A 16,250-nucleotide genomic window follows, 5' to 3' on the forward strand; every position below is an offset into this window, starting at 1 on the left:
CAACCGATGAACAGCAATTTCAGAAGGGTTTCATATTTTTTCTTCTATGACATAAGTCACCTCTTAACAAACTGCTGGGAGAAAAGATGCTCCTTAGCAGAGGCCTTGTATAAAAACATTTAAAGCAAAGCTTATATACTGGCTAATTTATAGCTCCTTGAAACTACAGTTTATAATGACGCAAGCACAACTACAGAATCATAAATAGCTGCATTAAAATAACAGAGCTACCTGTTGCTGCCTGTATTTATAAGATCTGACCTTAGGAAAGTGATTAGGTTTACAGTCATTCAGCTAATACTGTTGATGTAAAGGATCAGTTGTTTCGGAATAAGAAATGCGCGTAATTCCCACTATTTGAAAGATACGTTTTCAAACCTATCTTTAAAAGACAATGTCATGGAATATGTTTTGATATTTAGCAATAAATGTTATCCATCTGCTCTACTTGGCATCCATTTATCTTCGCTCTTATATGTCAGCAATATTTTAATGAGGAAAACACCATGTGTAGGCTCTGCAAGTCATAGCAGTTCCATTCTTATCCAGTAAGCAGATCTTCAGGGTCTCAGTAAAACCTAAGCAACATTTACAGCTACCCATGTTCCAGCAGAACACCTCTGAAAGGATAAAACCCTCTAAACTACCTGATTCCTTGTAAACACTATCACACAAGTAGGTAAGCATTAAGTTGGTGGTTTGTTATTAGAAATAATATTTTAACTTGCAGTGATAGTTCAAATATTCAACTGCAGAAGATGAAAAGCTTATGTGCCTTTTAAGTTAACAAACATGGGAATACCCCTTCTTACATCCCAAGTAACCCAGCGTGGATGAGGAAGGTGACATTAAAGCTGAATCTCTCTTGGTGTTTTTTAATTTATTTTTTTTCCCACTAATAGTTTCAGTAACTTGCCTTGGACTTGTGGAAAGTATGCAATGTATATTTATACTCTCAGGATGCCAAAGTTCATTGAACATATATTTGCCAGCACCCTACTGAAAGGAAGAAGAGGTTGATAAGATCGTATGAAACAGCTTTTGTAAGTTTATTTTCTTGAGATTAGTGGCCCATTCACATGTAAAGGAAAATTAAAAGTGAAAGCTCAACAAAACTAAGCCAAAAAAGCCACCAATTACAGCAGTATCCAGTGTCGGAAAAGCAATAGAAATAAAGGTGCAGAATGCCAATTTGAGATGCCAAGATGCACAGACATTTAGCAATCCATTTCAAACCTTAACTGAATCCACCAGGAATGGACTGTGTCAACAAGAGCTTTAGTACAGCAATCCCACATAGAGCCACTGAGTAGCAACCAAGCATTCTCCTGAAAACGCAGTATTCACATAATCCCCAGGTTAGACAGAACCCAAACTGTGCAGGTTCTCACACCCTCAATATTCTGAGGGCAAACCCTTCCAGGGAGCCCCAACTACATCGCTAACACTCCACCCTCACAGACCAAGAGAATCAAAATATACAGTGTCTGTAACGTATCAGTGTGTGAAGAGACAACACAAGGCTAATAGGTGCTGAACTAAACTGGGAAAATAACATGCCTATGTTTTAAAGATGCAAAAACCTATGGAAGCAGAACATTTTTTCTTTTCTGAAAAGTAACATTTTTCATATGCTTTATTACCAAATTCTGACAGGCTGCCTCAAAATACTAAATGGCTAAAGCTGTACTAATGCCTAAATCCATAAATCAAAGAAAAACAGCAGTTAAAAATATTAAACATAAGGAAAGATTGAGGTATTACTTTATAATGTAATAAAGATCGTCATTCACAGAGAAAAAAAGGCCAACTAAAAACAGGAGCGGTTTCTTCTTTACAATTCTCATTCAGACTGGCTTTCCAGTCATGGAAATTTTACTCACCTGGACTTTTTTCCAAAGTAAGATATGTGGATGACTTCAACACATGAAGTCAAGACATTTCCTTAAATTAGAAATTGGGGGGAAAGGCAGCCCTTGTATAAGCAGCATGCTTATAGGAAGAATATCCTATATCATTTTATTGAACAGCACTTTCCTTAAAATAACTTTAATTCCCATAAGTCATGTGTGCAGAGGCTGGGAAGTGCCAAAAGGAAATGCTGAGGAAGATAACCTAAATTCTGGCAATTTTAACTTCTGAATACTTGACTTTGAAACTTATATGCTTTAAAAATACAATGTATGCATAGTTTTAGAGAAGTATTAATCAGCCAATAATATATCAGTGATCCCACAGAAAAACATTGTTATGTCATTAATTTTATGTCACAATAAAAAATGAGCAGATACCTGTTTTGCAGTCTTCTGTGTTCCTTGAGTCACCCTTTTTGTTTTTCCACCAGATTGCCATTTTGATTTTCCTGTGGGAGAAGCAACTGTTTTAATCAACAATAACGATTTTAATTAAATAGAGCACCCTAGAATGCATATATCTCATCTTGCAATGTACTGAGAGGGGCACAGTTTCTGAGTTAAGAGGTTTGGCAAATTTTATATTCTAAATATATATTCTACTGTTCAGAACGTGGATAATGCCAGAAAACACTGGAAAATAAAAAAAATACAAGAAAGGCAAGACATACAAACTTCATTAAGCAAAGGTAACCCAGCTTTAAGTTCTCAGTGCCTCTAAAGATCATATCATTACAATCTACATGTCAAATATGATACTAGTTTTCTATATAAATTTTAAGAAGTCTGCTTTTGAATGACTGCTCAATCAGCTATTACAGAACTAAAACAAGAAATATATTTGTATATTTGTTAGGAAAACCAAATGTAATAGTTTAGTTTTTCTGGAACCGTTCTGCCAAAAAAGATGGGAAAAACCAGAACTCAGGTCAGGATTTAGTTCATCAACATTTAGGGAGCCAAAGGAAGAGAAAAAAACATTCACAGAACACAAGTCAGTCTCCTTAAGACGTGAAATCCCTTCACAAACGTACCTGTCTTCCTCCATTGCTTATACAAAGTGACTTTAGCAACTATGCTTCCAAAATCAGTTTAAATTCCCCCAGTCAGAAAGGGTGACTCCAGGCCTCAGTGCTGTGGTAGTAGCAGTTAACTGATTTAGAGTTATCTTCGCATAGAAATATCTGTGTTAGCCTAGACCAACCTGATCTGTTTGCACTTAATCTTTAAGATTTGCTATGGGGTAAGGTAAAATTTACTCCTCCAAGTATCTAACTTGCACAACACGAAAATCATAGGATCCAATTACCAAAAATGTAAGCAAGCTGAGACAAAACAGTAACTATGGAAAGAGTTCTCTAGCACAGATTACATCCAAATAGAAGTTTCAAGATTATTTAGCCGGATGAAGCCAAGCAAATCAATGCATTAGTTGAATACAGTCCTCTCTAGACCATGGAGATCATTCTTGAATTTCAGAATTGTCCAGTTGAGTTTTTAACAGTTCTGAGGCCAAATTCCCAAACATAGCCCAGCTGTTTTACATTGCTCTGGTTATGTAAAGCAGCTGCAAACCTGTCTAAACCAAGCAGTTGTACAGCTGGTTTGCACAGCTGGTTTGTATCACTGGCTATTCCAGGCAACAAGGCTTTTAATTTAAAACAAATTAAAAATTATTTGCTTGATAATTCATTTTTAAAATACTACATTAGCCAAAAAAACAGCTATAAACTAATATATTGAACTCAATTTAGCAGCATTCAGGGGAAAAAAAATCATTCAGCTACTGCATGCATAAAACCTTCATAGTCACTAAAAATCTTAAACTGGGGAATAGTTCCATGGCAGACTTCCGATAACTGAAGTATTTCAATCACCAAAGCCTCTTTTCTGATGTGATTTACAATGCAAAGACAAGGTTTTGAAGGCAATGGCATACAGGACTTGCACAGTGAAAAGGTTTGCAACAAATATGAGTACATTAAAATTAAAAAAGGGCAGATGAAAACATCAAGTTGCAGACTCTTTAGATTCTATAAAATCCAGAATAACAATCCATTATCTAAGATCTGTGAAATCTCTGATCAAGTCCCTTCTAAAGACAAAAGCAAGTTTCCAGGCACTTCCTATATGAGGCAGAAATTTAGATGCAAATAGCAGGTTTTGCAAATTTAATATAGTGTGGGGAAAGGACTAACTTTTTCTTAAGGTGTAGAGGCCAGAAAACTTTGCATTTCAGCAGCAGCCACAATTTTAAGTTTTCTAATTCCTTTTCTTACAATAATGGCTCTGGTTACTAGAAGGTATCTTCCTCTCTGCTTTTGTCCTATACTCCCAAGCAGTGACAGCACTGCTCAATGGCTGTTTGTATGTTCAGGGGTGACTGGTATGTAACTGCATCATGTTGGCATTGCTACGAGATGCACAGACCTCAGTGACACCTGAAGGGCATCCCCTGCTAGCAATTTACTAAATTGTAAGGAGAGAACAATAGTGGCCCAAGATCATCTCCTTTAGCTATTAAGTTGCCCATGTGAAATATATAAAGTATCAAAGTTTTGCAGCATTGGAGGAGCTACAGCCATATTTTACACTGGAAGTCCATTTCCTTCCTGTCTGGTGATTAAATATGAAGCACACAGGGTTTATGATTTGTGAAGACTTCCTGTCAAAAAGATGAGGTGTCAACATCTACCAAAAAACCCCACTGATAACCTACTTTCAAAAGCTATCTTTTACCTAACAATCTCAACAACCATCCTGCTCACCTCTCTCTTTTTGGATATTTTCACTGGAATAGGAAATGTGGGAATTGCCTTTAAATTTAGTAGTTGCAGTCTTCATTTCTGTGCTGGGTATGGCAGAGGTCAACTGCACATGTAGTTTCAGCATCTTTGACACTGTTCATCATCACACCCTCAGCAGGAATGATAACTTTCAACTGAGGAAGCATGCTGAAGTTTCTAATCCTACTATGAACCATATCTTTTTAGAGGTCTGTAGAGCAGCAGTAGATGCTATTTTTCTAACTGTACAATGCTAAGGATCTGGAGAAATTACTGCCTTCAAGCATGGATACAACCAAAATCCTCCATGTTTTTCCACCTCCAGATTGAATTTCAGCAATATATTTTGCACAAAATTACTTTTATAAATTACTGTCACTGTCTCAGCCAGAATATAATGGCCCTGTATTCACCTACCAGCACTAGACTGGCTTCCCATTCATTCCAGTGAAATTCAAGGTTTGAAACTTATGAGCCCTAAAGAATCGCCCTCACACTACATTCTGCCAGTTCCCATCAGACCAGTGCCGCAAGGGCTCACACACAATGTGTGCAGTCAGGGCTCTCACAATTCCTCACATGGCCAAAGAGAGCCAAGTTTCACGCTTTGATCACATCCCACAAAACCTATTTACTGCAGCAGGCTCTTGCTAAAACAGTGGAATATGCTGCAGGCTCCCCAAAGTGTGCCAGGTACCTTTCAACCAATAAAATATGTTTTTCCTTACCCTGAAATGCTTAATCTGCAAATGAATTCTATACGGCAAGAGCCCAGGTGATTTTAAACAAATAGGAAATAAGAAGGGAACAGTCACAAATACAAGATTTTCCAATTTTTCTATACATCTCAAAGTTCCAAAGGTATCTTACCATCTATTAACATTTCAATGTCAAGCCTCTGCAATTTTTTAACTGTTGCTAATACCACAGCTAAGATTTTGTAATAAAGTTTGTGTGTAGTTGCTTATCTGCATTCAGTGCCTCAAATTTCATTCTAGGCATGTGAAATAATTACAACGGAAAGAATTCTGAAACCCTCCCTTGGAACAATCCCAGGTTTCCAAGGTGGGCAAAAGCAAAGTGACTGCAATTGGTGACTGGTGGCTGTAGGTTTGGAATGCAAATTCCATTCTGGAGACAGAATACCAGAATAGTGAATTTTTCATAGTTTTAAGACTCCTTCAAAGACATCAAATCAGCGATAGTGTTGATTAGTTTATCCAACACAATCTGCTGTGTACTACTGAATTCTGTGAAGGAGTATTTGAATTTCAATGGCTGAAAAGTGTTAACAGTCACTCTCTCTTCTAGATCATTACCACTGTGGCTGGGACTGTCATGTCATTGATCTCTATTCATAATTAGAATTTCAGATCTGACATAACTGGGGTGCACACTGCTCCAAAACACAGAGCAGACATATCACCTGCCATTCCAGATATCTCTTTGCTTTTTAAGGAAATATTGCTTACCAGCAGGAACTATATATTTACAGCATGGAGTCAGAAGTTTTTGATTTCTCTTTTACTCATGTATGCTATATAAAATACACAAGTATTCCAGAGTAAGAGTTAAATGGGAAGAAGAACACAAGCACACAATTTTTAAAGGAAACAGAAAAAGGATACAAATAGAAAAGATGAATTCAGCATTTTAATTAATCAACTCTCTATAACACTACCCCAGTAATAAAAAATGCTCATACCTTGCCTGTGTCTGGAAAAAGAAATAAATCACATTATAAATAACAGTATATAATTTAAAATGTTAAATCACACACGGGTGCTGCCAAATCAATAACTCTGGACGTTACGAATAGAAGAAACTGCCGCCCAAAGACAAAATTCTGCTTTGTACAGAGGAGTGGCAGGATTGGTGCAGGCACCCTGAACCTTTGGCCTGATTTACACAAACCTTGAACAAGTTAGAACTGTCCTAATTCATAATATTGCTGTATCATCCCTACGGGACACAGTACATACAGGAAGATCAGCAGAAAATGAACCAGAGCTCAGTGACACCAACATAAACATCCTCCATGCCAGGCAAGGGTCAAGAGATAAAGGATCTGGCTCTGCCAGTCTTTCACTAACCACAAGTTTCTTTTCATAGGGAAATTTTCCATCAGGCAATAATCATCAGATCCTTTGCATTGTGCAAAAAGGTCAGCCTATACTTTAATTTTAAGAAGTTTTAACATGAAAGCTCCACTGACAGAGTTTAAAAATTACAATGGGGCTAATAGGACCAAAAGAAGGAAATGAATACAGCTACTTGGATTTTAATTACTGTACATAACTACTATTTAATGAAAGGTAAAAATTCCCTTTTACATTCATCATGGTTTAGCAGAAATTGTTAGAGCAAACATTCATCCACAAATCACAGTCATTTTTAAAGAAAAAGTGTTAGAGTTTCTAAAATAATATTACAAGTAAGGTAGTATTAAAAAATAACAGGCACTTCAAACAGAAAGTGAAGCATAGCAAAAGTTGCTCAAAAATACTGCTAGAAATACACTGCATGTTCCTTTACCACACACTCATTCATATCACTACCTTCCCCAGAAGAGTAATCTGGAATCTGGAAATACTTTGGCCCCAATTCTATTCTGCTTAAAGACGGTTTAAACTTTGCATCAGACATAGGGTTAATTATCTTGCAACTTAAGATGTAACATTTCTTAGAAGTATCTTTTCCACCGGCAGAATCACAGAACAGCTGAGGTTGGAAGGAGCCTCTAGAGATCATTTAGCTCAACCTCCAGGCTGTCCAGGACTATGTCCAGGGAGGTTTTGAGCATCTCCAAGGAAGATGATGCCCACAGTTTTTCTAGGCAACTGGTTCCCATGTTCAGCCACCTTCATAGCATTAAAAAAATTTACTTTTAGATACTCAAAAGCTGCAGCACCTGGACAGGGACATGAGAAATACAAAAATACTTGAGATAAAGTCCTCAAAAACAGCATTCAGACATCTGGAACAGCTTGACTAGAACAAAAACAAAAGTCAATTCCTGGCTCCTTAAGTCATCATACCACAAGAGAGTATTACAACAGTAACAAAACTGTTCTGAGGACTTGCATTATGGCATGCTGTCCCCACATATCCCCTTCTTTGGAGATTCTTCATTGGTATTTACGAAAGCTGAAGTGATCCCAAAAGAAACTTCCAAACTTCTTTGTTTTAGAACACAGAGAGCAATTTGTTAGATTGTTCTAAGTCATCTCTACAATTCTGAATTCCCAAGTTACAAGAGATCACTTTAGGACAATGTGATTCTGTTACACAACTATCTTGATAATATCAGCAGAAGAAAACAGTCTTGGATGTTACTTGCAGACAAATTAAAACAGTTTTTAATCTGTCACTGGAAGGTTTTATAAAGTGATCTGCCAACTGCAAGGCACATTTTGGAAAAAAACTTTTAAATTATACTATGTATGCTGAACGGAACCTTTTTTAATAAAGAAATTCTATGTAAGAAAAATGTTTCCAGATGAGCAACTCCAGCTGACAAAGGAATGGAAGTGCAAAGACCTGGTGGAAGACTGTTAAACACATACCATCATCTTCCTTGTTTTCCAGGGGAACACTCCACGCAATCAGGTTCCTTGCTGTCCGTCCCTCTTCTGCCACTATTTTCCTCACTTTGTCATGGCTGTTAGAGCGTTGGAAAGAAGCCTGAAAACAAGAAATATGTGGATGGGCAAACAAGAAAGCGAAATCTTTGGTTTGATATGTTAATTTCATCCAGTATGTGGTTACACCATCCAAAGTGGGGCACACAGGTGCTGAATTTTCCTCAAATATCTGAAACAGGTGTATGCATCCATTTTCATCCCCACTTCTCTGCATATAAGCAGACTGATTCATCAACATGTCATGGGAGTTACTACCCAGCCCTCAATATGGGTATGTCTAGACCACATCACTTTCAATTAACTGCTTGTCAATGCTGCTGGAGCATCACAGCAGACTTCACAAATGCTGTAACTACCTTGAGTCAATCAGAACTAATTATACAAGCTGCACAAGACCAAAATACATGTGTTAGTGACTGGTGAGAGCCTGGAGAAAGGCATGAGATTTGTGGGAACCATCTGAAACATGCATAAAAGCCCACCTCTCCCACTGAGAAGATAAGAACCTAGAAAGTATTTCCTGGCAACCGTGATGGACTGTTACTATGAAGCTGCAAGTACTCAAAGGCAGAATAAGAGACACTGGGGATGCACTTTATTTACCTAATAAACATATTTCTTTGCATTTGTGAAAGGCACCATCACAAGGCATTTGAAACCAAATACATTAAGAAGTATTTGTATCAACTGACAGATGTCAATCAGATAAAATCTTGCCTCTTGTACAGTGTAGGAAAGTTAAGCCTCAGAAAATAATTTGCAACAAAGCCAAACTATATACAGTAATGATAAACTTATGTACCATGATAGCACAAAACTGCTGACCATATTAGCTTTAAACACTGGCAAACTTAACCACAAAGAAGTTAAATAAACCTAAATATTGTTTTAGGCACGAACAGACTGATTTCCTATAGGACTAATCAGGAGGTACACTTTTCCTCTTTTTCATTCTTACCATCATATAGCTCAAGCCTGCAACCACTTCTACATCTTTAGAAAGAAAATACAGTAAAATTACACTAAAAACAAATATAGCAGATGAGTGGCTAGAATTTATTAAGGCAGTAGGAAACAACACAAATGAGAAACTCTTTTTACTTTAACGCTAATATAATAGTTTTTAATTTGGGTTTCTCTCATCCAGATGTCTTCAATTGCCTGTTTGGAAGTCACAGTGTGCCATCTAGTGCTTCACAGACCTGCCCAGAGACACAACCAGGCAACACAACAGAAGAAAATACAGCACTGCTGTATCAGCGAAGTTTTGGAAAATCTAATCCAATAAATAGAGCAAATGACATACATTGGCCCAAAGTAACCCAAGTAAAGCACATAAAAACCCCAGAATCTGTACTGAACTGGTTCTAGTCGATCCTTATTCTATAGACCTAATTGCCTGCTCTTGCAAGGAATTTTTAGTAACAGTGACCATTTCTGCTGTAGCAAGTTTGGTTTGGGTTTTTAATCCCTTGTTGCTGCATGACATTGAGCGTAAAACCTTGCATTAGTCCACAATAAACTAACTTCCTAAATGACTTACTTTTATAGAAGCCAGAAAGGCTTAAAAGGAAACAGTAAGTATCTAGATCAACATGACATTTCAAGGTATTGTGTGTAATGAAACTAGAGCCTAACTTAAAATTCTCACCTCTGTAACTTGGACATCAGTCAAAAGAAACCAACAAACCCTTGAGGAAGGCCCAAACAGGAGTTAGCAAAGAGGAAGTGCACAGCCACCGAGAAGTGAAAATTGTTGTGCCAAAGGCCATAGTAGGTATGAACAGCCTCTTCATTTGACAAGAGTTAGCTGTAGTACCCTCCTTCTTCAAGTGACATGATACTGATACTTGGTTTTTGACTGCTCCCTCAACCTGAATCCCTGCTTTTTGCTACTCAATTATCCAAAAAAATTACCTTCTGCGACATGCTCTGGATACAGTCATCCCTTAAGCCAAAGGAGTGACCAGAAACAATTCAGCTTTAAATAGCAAATGTTTGTTAATTAGTCTGTACTGCTTCTTTTCAAGGCTATAAATACTAAAGGACCTTTAATGAGGATTCTTTTTTTAATGATGCTCACATATATAAATACATAGACGTAAACAAACCCACCAGTTTCATCCATGGCATTGCCAAAGAAAATGAATTCAGCTCTAACCTCAGCTCCTTCTAAGAACACCACAGTCTTAAGTGTAACCAAACATTAAAGTCTTGCACTACAGCACAGGTTGGATGAAAGCAGTTTAAAATGGGAATCAGCTGAAAAAGAATGCAAAAACCCCCATATACTAACACAACTAGAAATTATGCAAAACAGAAGAAATACTCAAATTTACTCTACAGTAAAATTCCTTTTAGAAGATTTCTCTCCATCGTGTTAATGAATAAAATGTATTTAGCTCCTAGAATCAATACTTTCATAGAAGGTACAAATTAACCAATTTATGAATTAATCCCAACATGAAAAATTAGTTTTTCTTGCTGTTGAAAAAATATTCTACCATGTAGCATTATAGTTACTGAATGTCTTACCATCATGTTATAACCTTCCTCTGCATCAACAGGCTCACTCATTACATTTTTGGCAGACCCCATTGAGTTTTCATACCTGTGTCAAAATAAATGCAATTAATTATTTTACCTAAAAATAATTTCCAAAACTACTTTTAGCTTGCTGGCAGCATCTAGGTCATGGACATCAGATGAACACAGTAAGGTTTTCAGAAGATAATTTTATTTGTAAAGTGTTTGCATTGCTCCTTACTAAAACCAGCCAAAAGTCCAAGAAGAAAACAAAAAGAGAGAGCCACTACAGAAAAATGTAATTTTATATGTGGTTAGATAGTAAACAGTACAAAGTATATTAAAACTTTCAAACGAATCATTGCATGGACTGCTCTAGAACAGTGATACAAGTAGAATAATCTTTCCTGTGACAGAGAACTGGGCAAGTTGGTTATCAGCTCAAAAAGAAAAATAAATCAGAGATATACTAACAATGAGCAGCAGTTAATTACTGATGAAGCAAAATAAAACTGAAACTTCTGTTCTTGTTTAACTGTAAGATGTGATGGCTCCTGTATAAGTCAGCTCTGAGAAAGTGAATACTTTATGCAGCTATGAATACAGAACCATTGCCAAGAGTGAAGAAAGTATACAGGAGTAAATATGTATAGCTTTATCAAGAGTTTCCAGAACAGTGTTAACAATTCCGAAATAAAGTTAAACCCTTGGCTTCAAGGTTGGTAAATTCTAGACAGCTGCTGATTTGAGTGCAAACACTCTAATCCTACTCTTCAGAAGAATCAGATGCTAAAATGGATATTAAAGTCATCTTTAATCAGATCCTAAGTCAGATTTTGTTGGCCTTTACCACTAATGATGCTGCATTAAGCAGGCTGCTCACCTGTTCTCAATTTACATAAATGGCTGAATTTTCTAAAAGGATATAGCCCAACCTGTGTCAACAAACCCACAGATGTCTGTGTGCCTTAAGAAAACCTACTAAACCCATACAAACCAGAATATTCTGCAGTTAGATGAAGGAAGTTGAGTTTTTGAGAACAAAGATTGGACTTCAGCATCACTTCAGGCATCCAGAAGAGGCCCGCCACTGAGTCTTCAAACAGGCATCTTAGAAAATGCCTTTTGTACACCAAACTAACTTAACTGTAATCGAGGTATAATAAAAGCTAATTAAAACGACATATACATTTGAGGAAAAAAACATGAGGACCCACGTATTTTCCCACTAGGGCAGGGCATTTGGAAATAATGCAGAAACAAGAATCTGTATTTAGTGAACTGCATAGAGAAGACAGACCCTGAGTACACTGCGAGCCCTACTGTGCTGTCAGCCGTGATTTTGTCTCTGACAGCAAAGGAAGGCCACGAGTTTATGCTAGGAACGACATGAGTAGTTTCCAAGATGCAAATGCTCATGCACTATGTGGCATTTTATACGAATGCACAGTGAATTTCCTCAGCGCGGGTGCCTCTCCCCACACACACACAACTCCCACTCTGGACAGGTGGGCCTGTACAGCCTGAGGGATCGTCGGGTTCACAGGCACCGGGATCCCCCTCAGGCTGAGTCCGACTGTCCCCACAGGCAGTGCGGGAATGACGGGAAGGGCTGGCTCAGACGGACAGCCCGTTTCCCCCACACAGCACGGCCCGACCCACACCCACCGCTCCCGGTCGCCTGTAGCAACCAGGCTGTCCCTCCCCGGTCTCGCCGGGCCGAGTGGCGGGGCCGCCCGTCGGGGCAGCGCCCGGGGCTGTGGGGCTGAGGGGGGGCGAGGCCGGCCCGCCGCCATCTTGCCCGCGCCTCCCGCGCGCTGCCCGCTCGCGCCGGGCCCGCGCGCCGGCCACTCACGCTCTCCGCCGCGCCGCGCCGTCCCGCCCGCGCGCGTCCCGCCGCGCTGACGTCATCGCACCCCGCCGACACCACCCGCCCGCCGCCACGCCGGCCCCGCCCGCCCAGCCCGCGCATGCGCGGCTCCCGCCGGTGAAGGCGGTGCCCCCACCTTGCCCTCACCTGGCCCCGCACCTCCCACCCGCCCCGCCTCGCGCGTGCCCGGCCCGCCCTCACCTCGCCGCCGCCTCGCCCCAGCCTGAGGGGGCCGCGCTGAGGCGGTTCCCGCCGTCCCCCGGGCCGGGCCAGGTCGGGGCTGCCCTCAGTCCCTGAGAAAACGCCGGGGTGCTGTCACAGAATCAATTCGGTTGGAAAAGGCCTCTGAGATCGAGTCCCACCTATGATCGAACGCTACCTTGTCACCTAGACCATGGCACCAAGTGCCATGTCCAGTCTTTACTTAAACACTTCAGGGACAGTGACTCCACCACCTCCCTGAGCAGCCCGTTCCAATGTCTAATCACTGTTTCTGTGAAGAAGTTCTTCCAAATGTTCAACCTAAATTTCCCCTAGTGCAGTTTGAGGCCATTCCCTTTCATCCTGTCAGCCATTGCCTGGGAGACCAGCCCTTACCTCCTGTCGCTAAGTTGTGGAGAGCGAGAAGGTCCCCCCTGAGTCTCCTTTCCTCTTGGCCGAGCCCCTGCAGCTCCCTCGGCCACTCCTGGTGTTCCAGACCCTTCCCCAGCTCCATTCCCTCCTCTGGACACGCTCCAGCCCCTCCATGTCTTCCTTGTTGTGAGGGGCCCAAATCTGACCCCAGGACCTGAGGTGTGGCCTCAGCAGTGCCCAGCACAGACAGATGGTCACTGCCCTGGTCCTGCTGCCACACCATTGCTGGAATAGCCCAGGTGCCATCGGCCTTCTTGCCCCCTTGGGCTCAAGTTCAGCTACTGTCAGCCTGATGTGGCCTCCTGTGCTGGTGTGATCACTGAGGCGATGGCAGCAAGCCCCTCAGTGTCTCACCCTTCCCCACTGCTGGGAACTGAGGAACAGGGAAATACAGTAAATAACACAGTAAATGTGCAATACATGGGGTATATGTGTAATACGGGCACCTAGTCCTGGGGTGTAACACTGAGGTCTGATTTGGGCTACTGCATCCAGCTTGTGCACCGTACCTGGGGACAGGTGGGGCTTGTGAAGAGGCCAGTCTTCCTTATGGGGTCTGAGGCCTGGGAAATGTGATTCGTGAGGAAACATGGGACAAAGTGGAATCTATTTAGCCAAAAGAAGACAAAAGGGGATGTGGTAGGAGTGTAAAAGCATGATGTGAAGAGAATAATCCATTTCCCTCAGTGTGATAGGAATAGCGAGAAGAGGCCAAAATGATAACCTGGACAGCTCTGGTTGTCATCTCTAAAGCATGAAATGTCCTACAAGGATGGGAATAGATGGCTTGGGAGATCATACATGCTTCAGTTTGATCTGCAGGAAGTGCAGCAACAACATCTCTCAGAAATGATACATCACTCGACTGTGGTTCAGAGCAGAGAGCTGAGCCAGGAGGTCCATGAAGGTCCCATCCAAATCCCTTACACTGCCATCCTTTGATAATGCACTTGTTTATTATTTATCAGTCAGAGTTCCCACAGCTGCCTCCTCAATGTGCAGCTGAGCTGAGTGCCCTGATACCATGTCACATCAAATCCTGCTGTTCTGGTTTGATGCCAAATCAGACACAGCATCAGAAGAGCCTCCTTTTATAACCTATTTCCTCAGATATTAATAACTGCACTAAATGCAAAGAACTAGAAAAACACGTCAGTAGTGTCTGCAGAGTATAAAATATTTTGTGCAAAGTCTTATGAAACAATTGGAACACCCAAAAAGTCGTATTTGGGTATTGCTAAAGCAAATGACTGTCACTTTAAAATCCAAACACAGGGTATTTAAATGTGATGATCTTTATAAATAAATTGTTGCTCCGTTTTTTCCCTTACTTAAATCTGTGTGCCAAAATCAACAACTTTTATAACGGAAAAAGGAAGGATAATCTTTGCATGCAGGTCTTAGATAAACTGTCTCAGATGCAGCTTAAAATGTTGACACATGATAACAATAAAATTAGGGGAATATGTCAAAAAGGAACCCTATCTAAATAAAGCTACTGTCAATTCATTTATTCTGACAGTGTATAAATAACATGCATTAGAATAAAACAAATTAAGGCTTATTCAATTCAGGCAGTGATTTATAAAACTGAAATGTAGAAATGTCAAAAACTTACAGTGAACACCAGATGGATAACTTCATTTGCTAGAAATAACTGTTCAGGAACTGGTGTTTGTGCTGCTGGACAACTGTTCACATGCTGACAGTCTAACAGACCCGATTTACACTTGCAGATCTCACAGAGAAGAAGTTGTGTTGAACATGACCTTCTAACATTCTTTTTTTTTGTGACCAAAAGAATGGCTCCAAAGAGATTTGTGACAGACTGCATGTGATTTGGCTTGAGGGAAGGGCAGATTTTCCAGAAAAGTCAGGAAGTTCATCACATAAAAAAGTTTTTATATAGCATGACTTGTATTCTGATTTAAAAATAGCTTCACTGATACTCCCTTTTAACTTACAATAGTGATGCATTTGCTATGCACGTGGTTAAAATCATGGAGGGAACAGATTTCCCTCTTTCCCCCTGCATTCATACCAGAATGATCTTGAATTTTATACAACTGGTTTAACTGTGTGCTGGGAAGAGTTTGGATTGTATTTTGACACGAAGAAGAATATGACTTCCTCTGCTTTCCCTCTAGCTGAGATTCAGATTTTTTTCCTAATGTACAGGATATAATGAATTTCATAATAATAAACTTGCTCTTGCACATCTACGTGGAGTTTGTTATTTGGAGACTATTTCAGTGTAGGCACTGAAATGTATAACCTGATACACTTGTCAACCCTTGAGATATGCAGCGAAAAGGTTTTTTGTGGTGTTAGTAATGCATCAGACAAAGAAAACAAAGCATTTTGAGTGCTATTTCAGAAACGACTCAAATCTTATTACTGTTTTGATTGCTCATAGGATTTGCTTTGTCCACACATGGCACAAGTAGTAGGACAATTCACATTTTGTATATGCGATTTATATAAATACTGGTGGGAGATTTGACATTTAAACCAATAAAAGGTATTAGACTTAACTCACTATTAGATTTTTTAATGGAAAGACATTTCTTATATGGGCAGGAAATTGCAATAACACATTTACTGATTTATTGCAGTATTTTACTCTTGGTTCTTCAAAATGAACTGTCGTAGCTCTTCACAGTTAATAGAATTGGAGGTGAACCGGCAGCAGTCCATTGGTGTCACCACGGAAGGGACTGGATGGAGCAGCAACTTCCATTAACTGGGGGCTCTGCCTGAACAATTGTGTTTATGGAAACACAGGTAGGTTTATCTCCTCTTTCTGGTTAAGGGAGGAATTTTGAAAGTACCCTTGTCTTGAGAGGAGAAATAACAAATCTAACGATGGTCCTACATA

General features: G+C 39.9%; 1 protein-coding gene across 2 annotated transcripts in view; it reads right to left on the reverse strand.

Annotated features, from left to right (window-relative positions):
* Positions 1–12,786, reverse strand: part of SCAPER (S-phase cyclin A associated protein in the ER) — a 136,444-nt gene extending 123,658 nt beyond the window's left edge. The window contains exons 1-4 of one of the 2 annotated variants that reach the window (XM_032123235.1): positions 12,725–12,786; positions 10,879–10,954; positions 8,266–8,383; positions 2,292–2,362 (exon numbers count right to left, since the gene is read on the reverse strand). In XM_032123235.1, coding sequence (XP_031979126.1) covers positions 2,292–2,362; positions 8,266–8,383; positions 10,879–10,954; positions 12,725–12,780 — 321 coding nt within the window. In that variant the 5' untranslated portion in view covers positions 12,781–12,786. Of the gene's footprint in view, positions 1–2,291; positions 2,363–8,265; positions 8,384–10,878; positions 10,955–12,537; positions 12,621–12,724 lie in introns of those variants that run through there. The other variant, XM_032123234.1, reaches the window with a different exon arrangement.
* Between the last annotated feature and the right edge of the window lie 3,464 nt (positions 12,787–16,250).

The sequence above is a fragment of the Corvus moneduloides genome, chromosome 13 (genome assembly GCF_009650955.1).
Source record: "Corvus moneduloides isolate bCorMon1 chromosome 13, bCorMon1.pri, whole genome shotgun sequence".
Classification (NCBI taxonomy): Eukaryota; Metazoa; Chordata; class Aves; order Passeriformes; family Corvidae; genus Corvus; species Corvus moneduloides.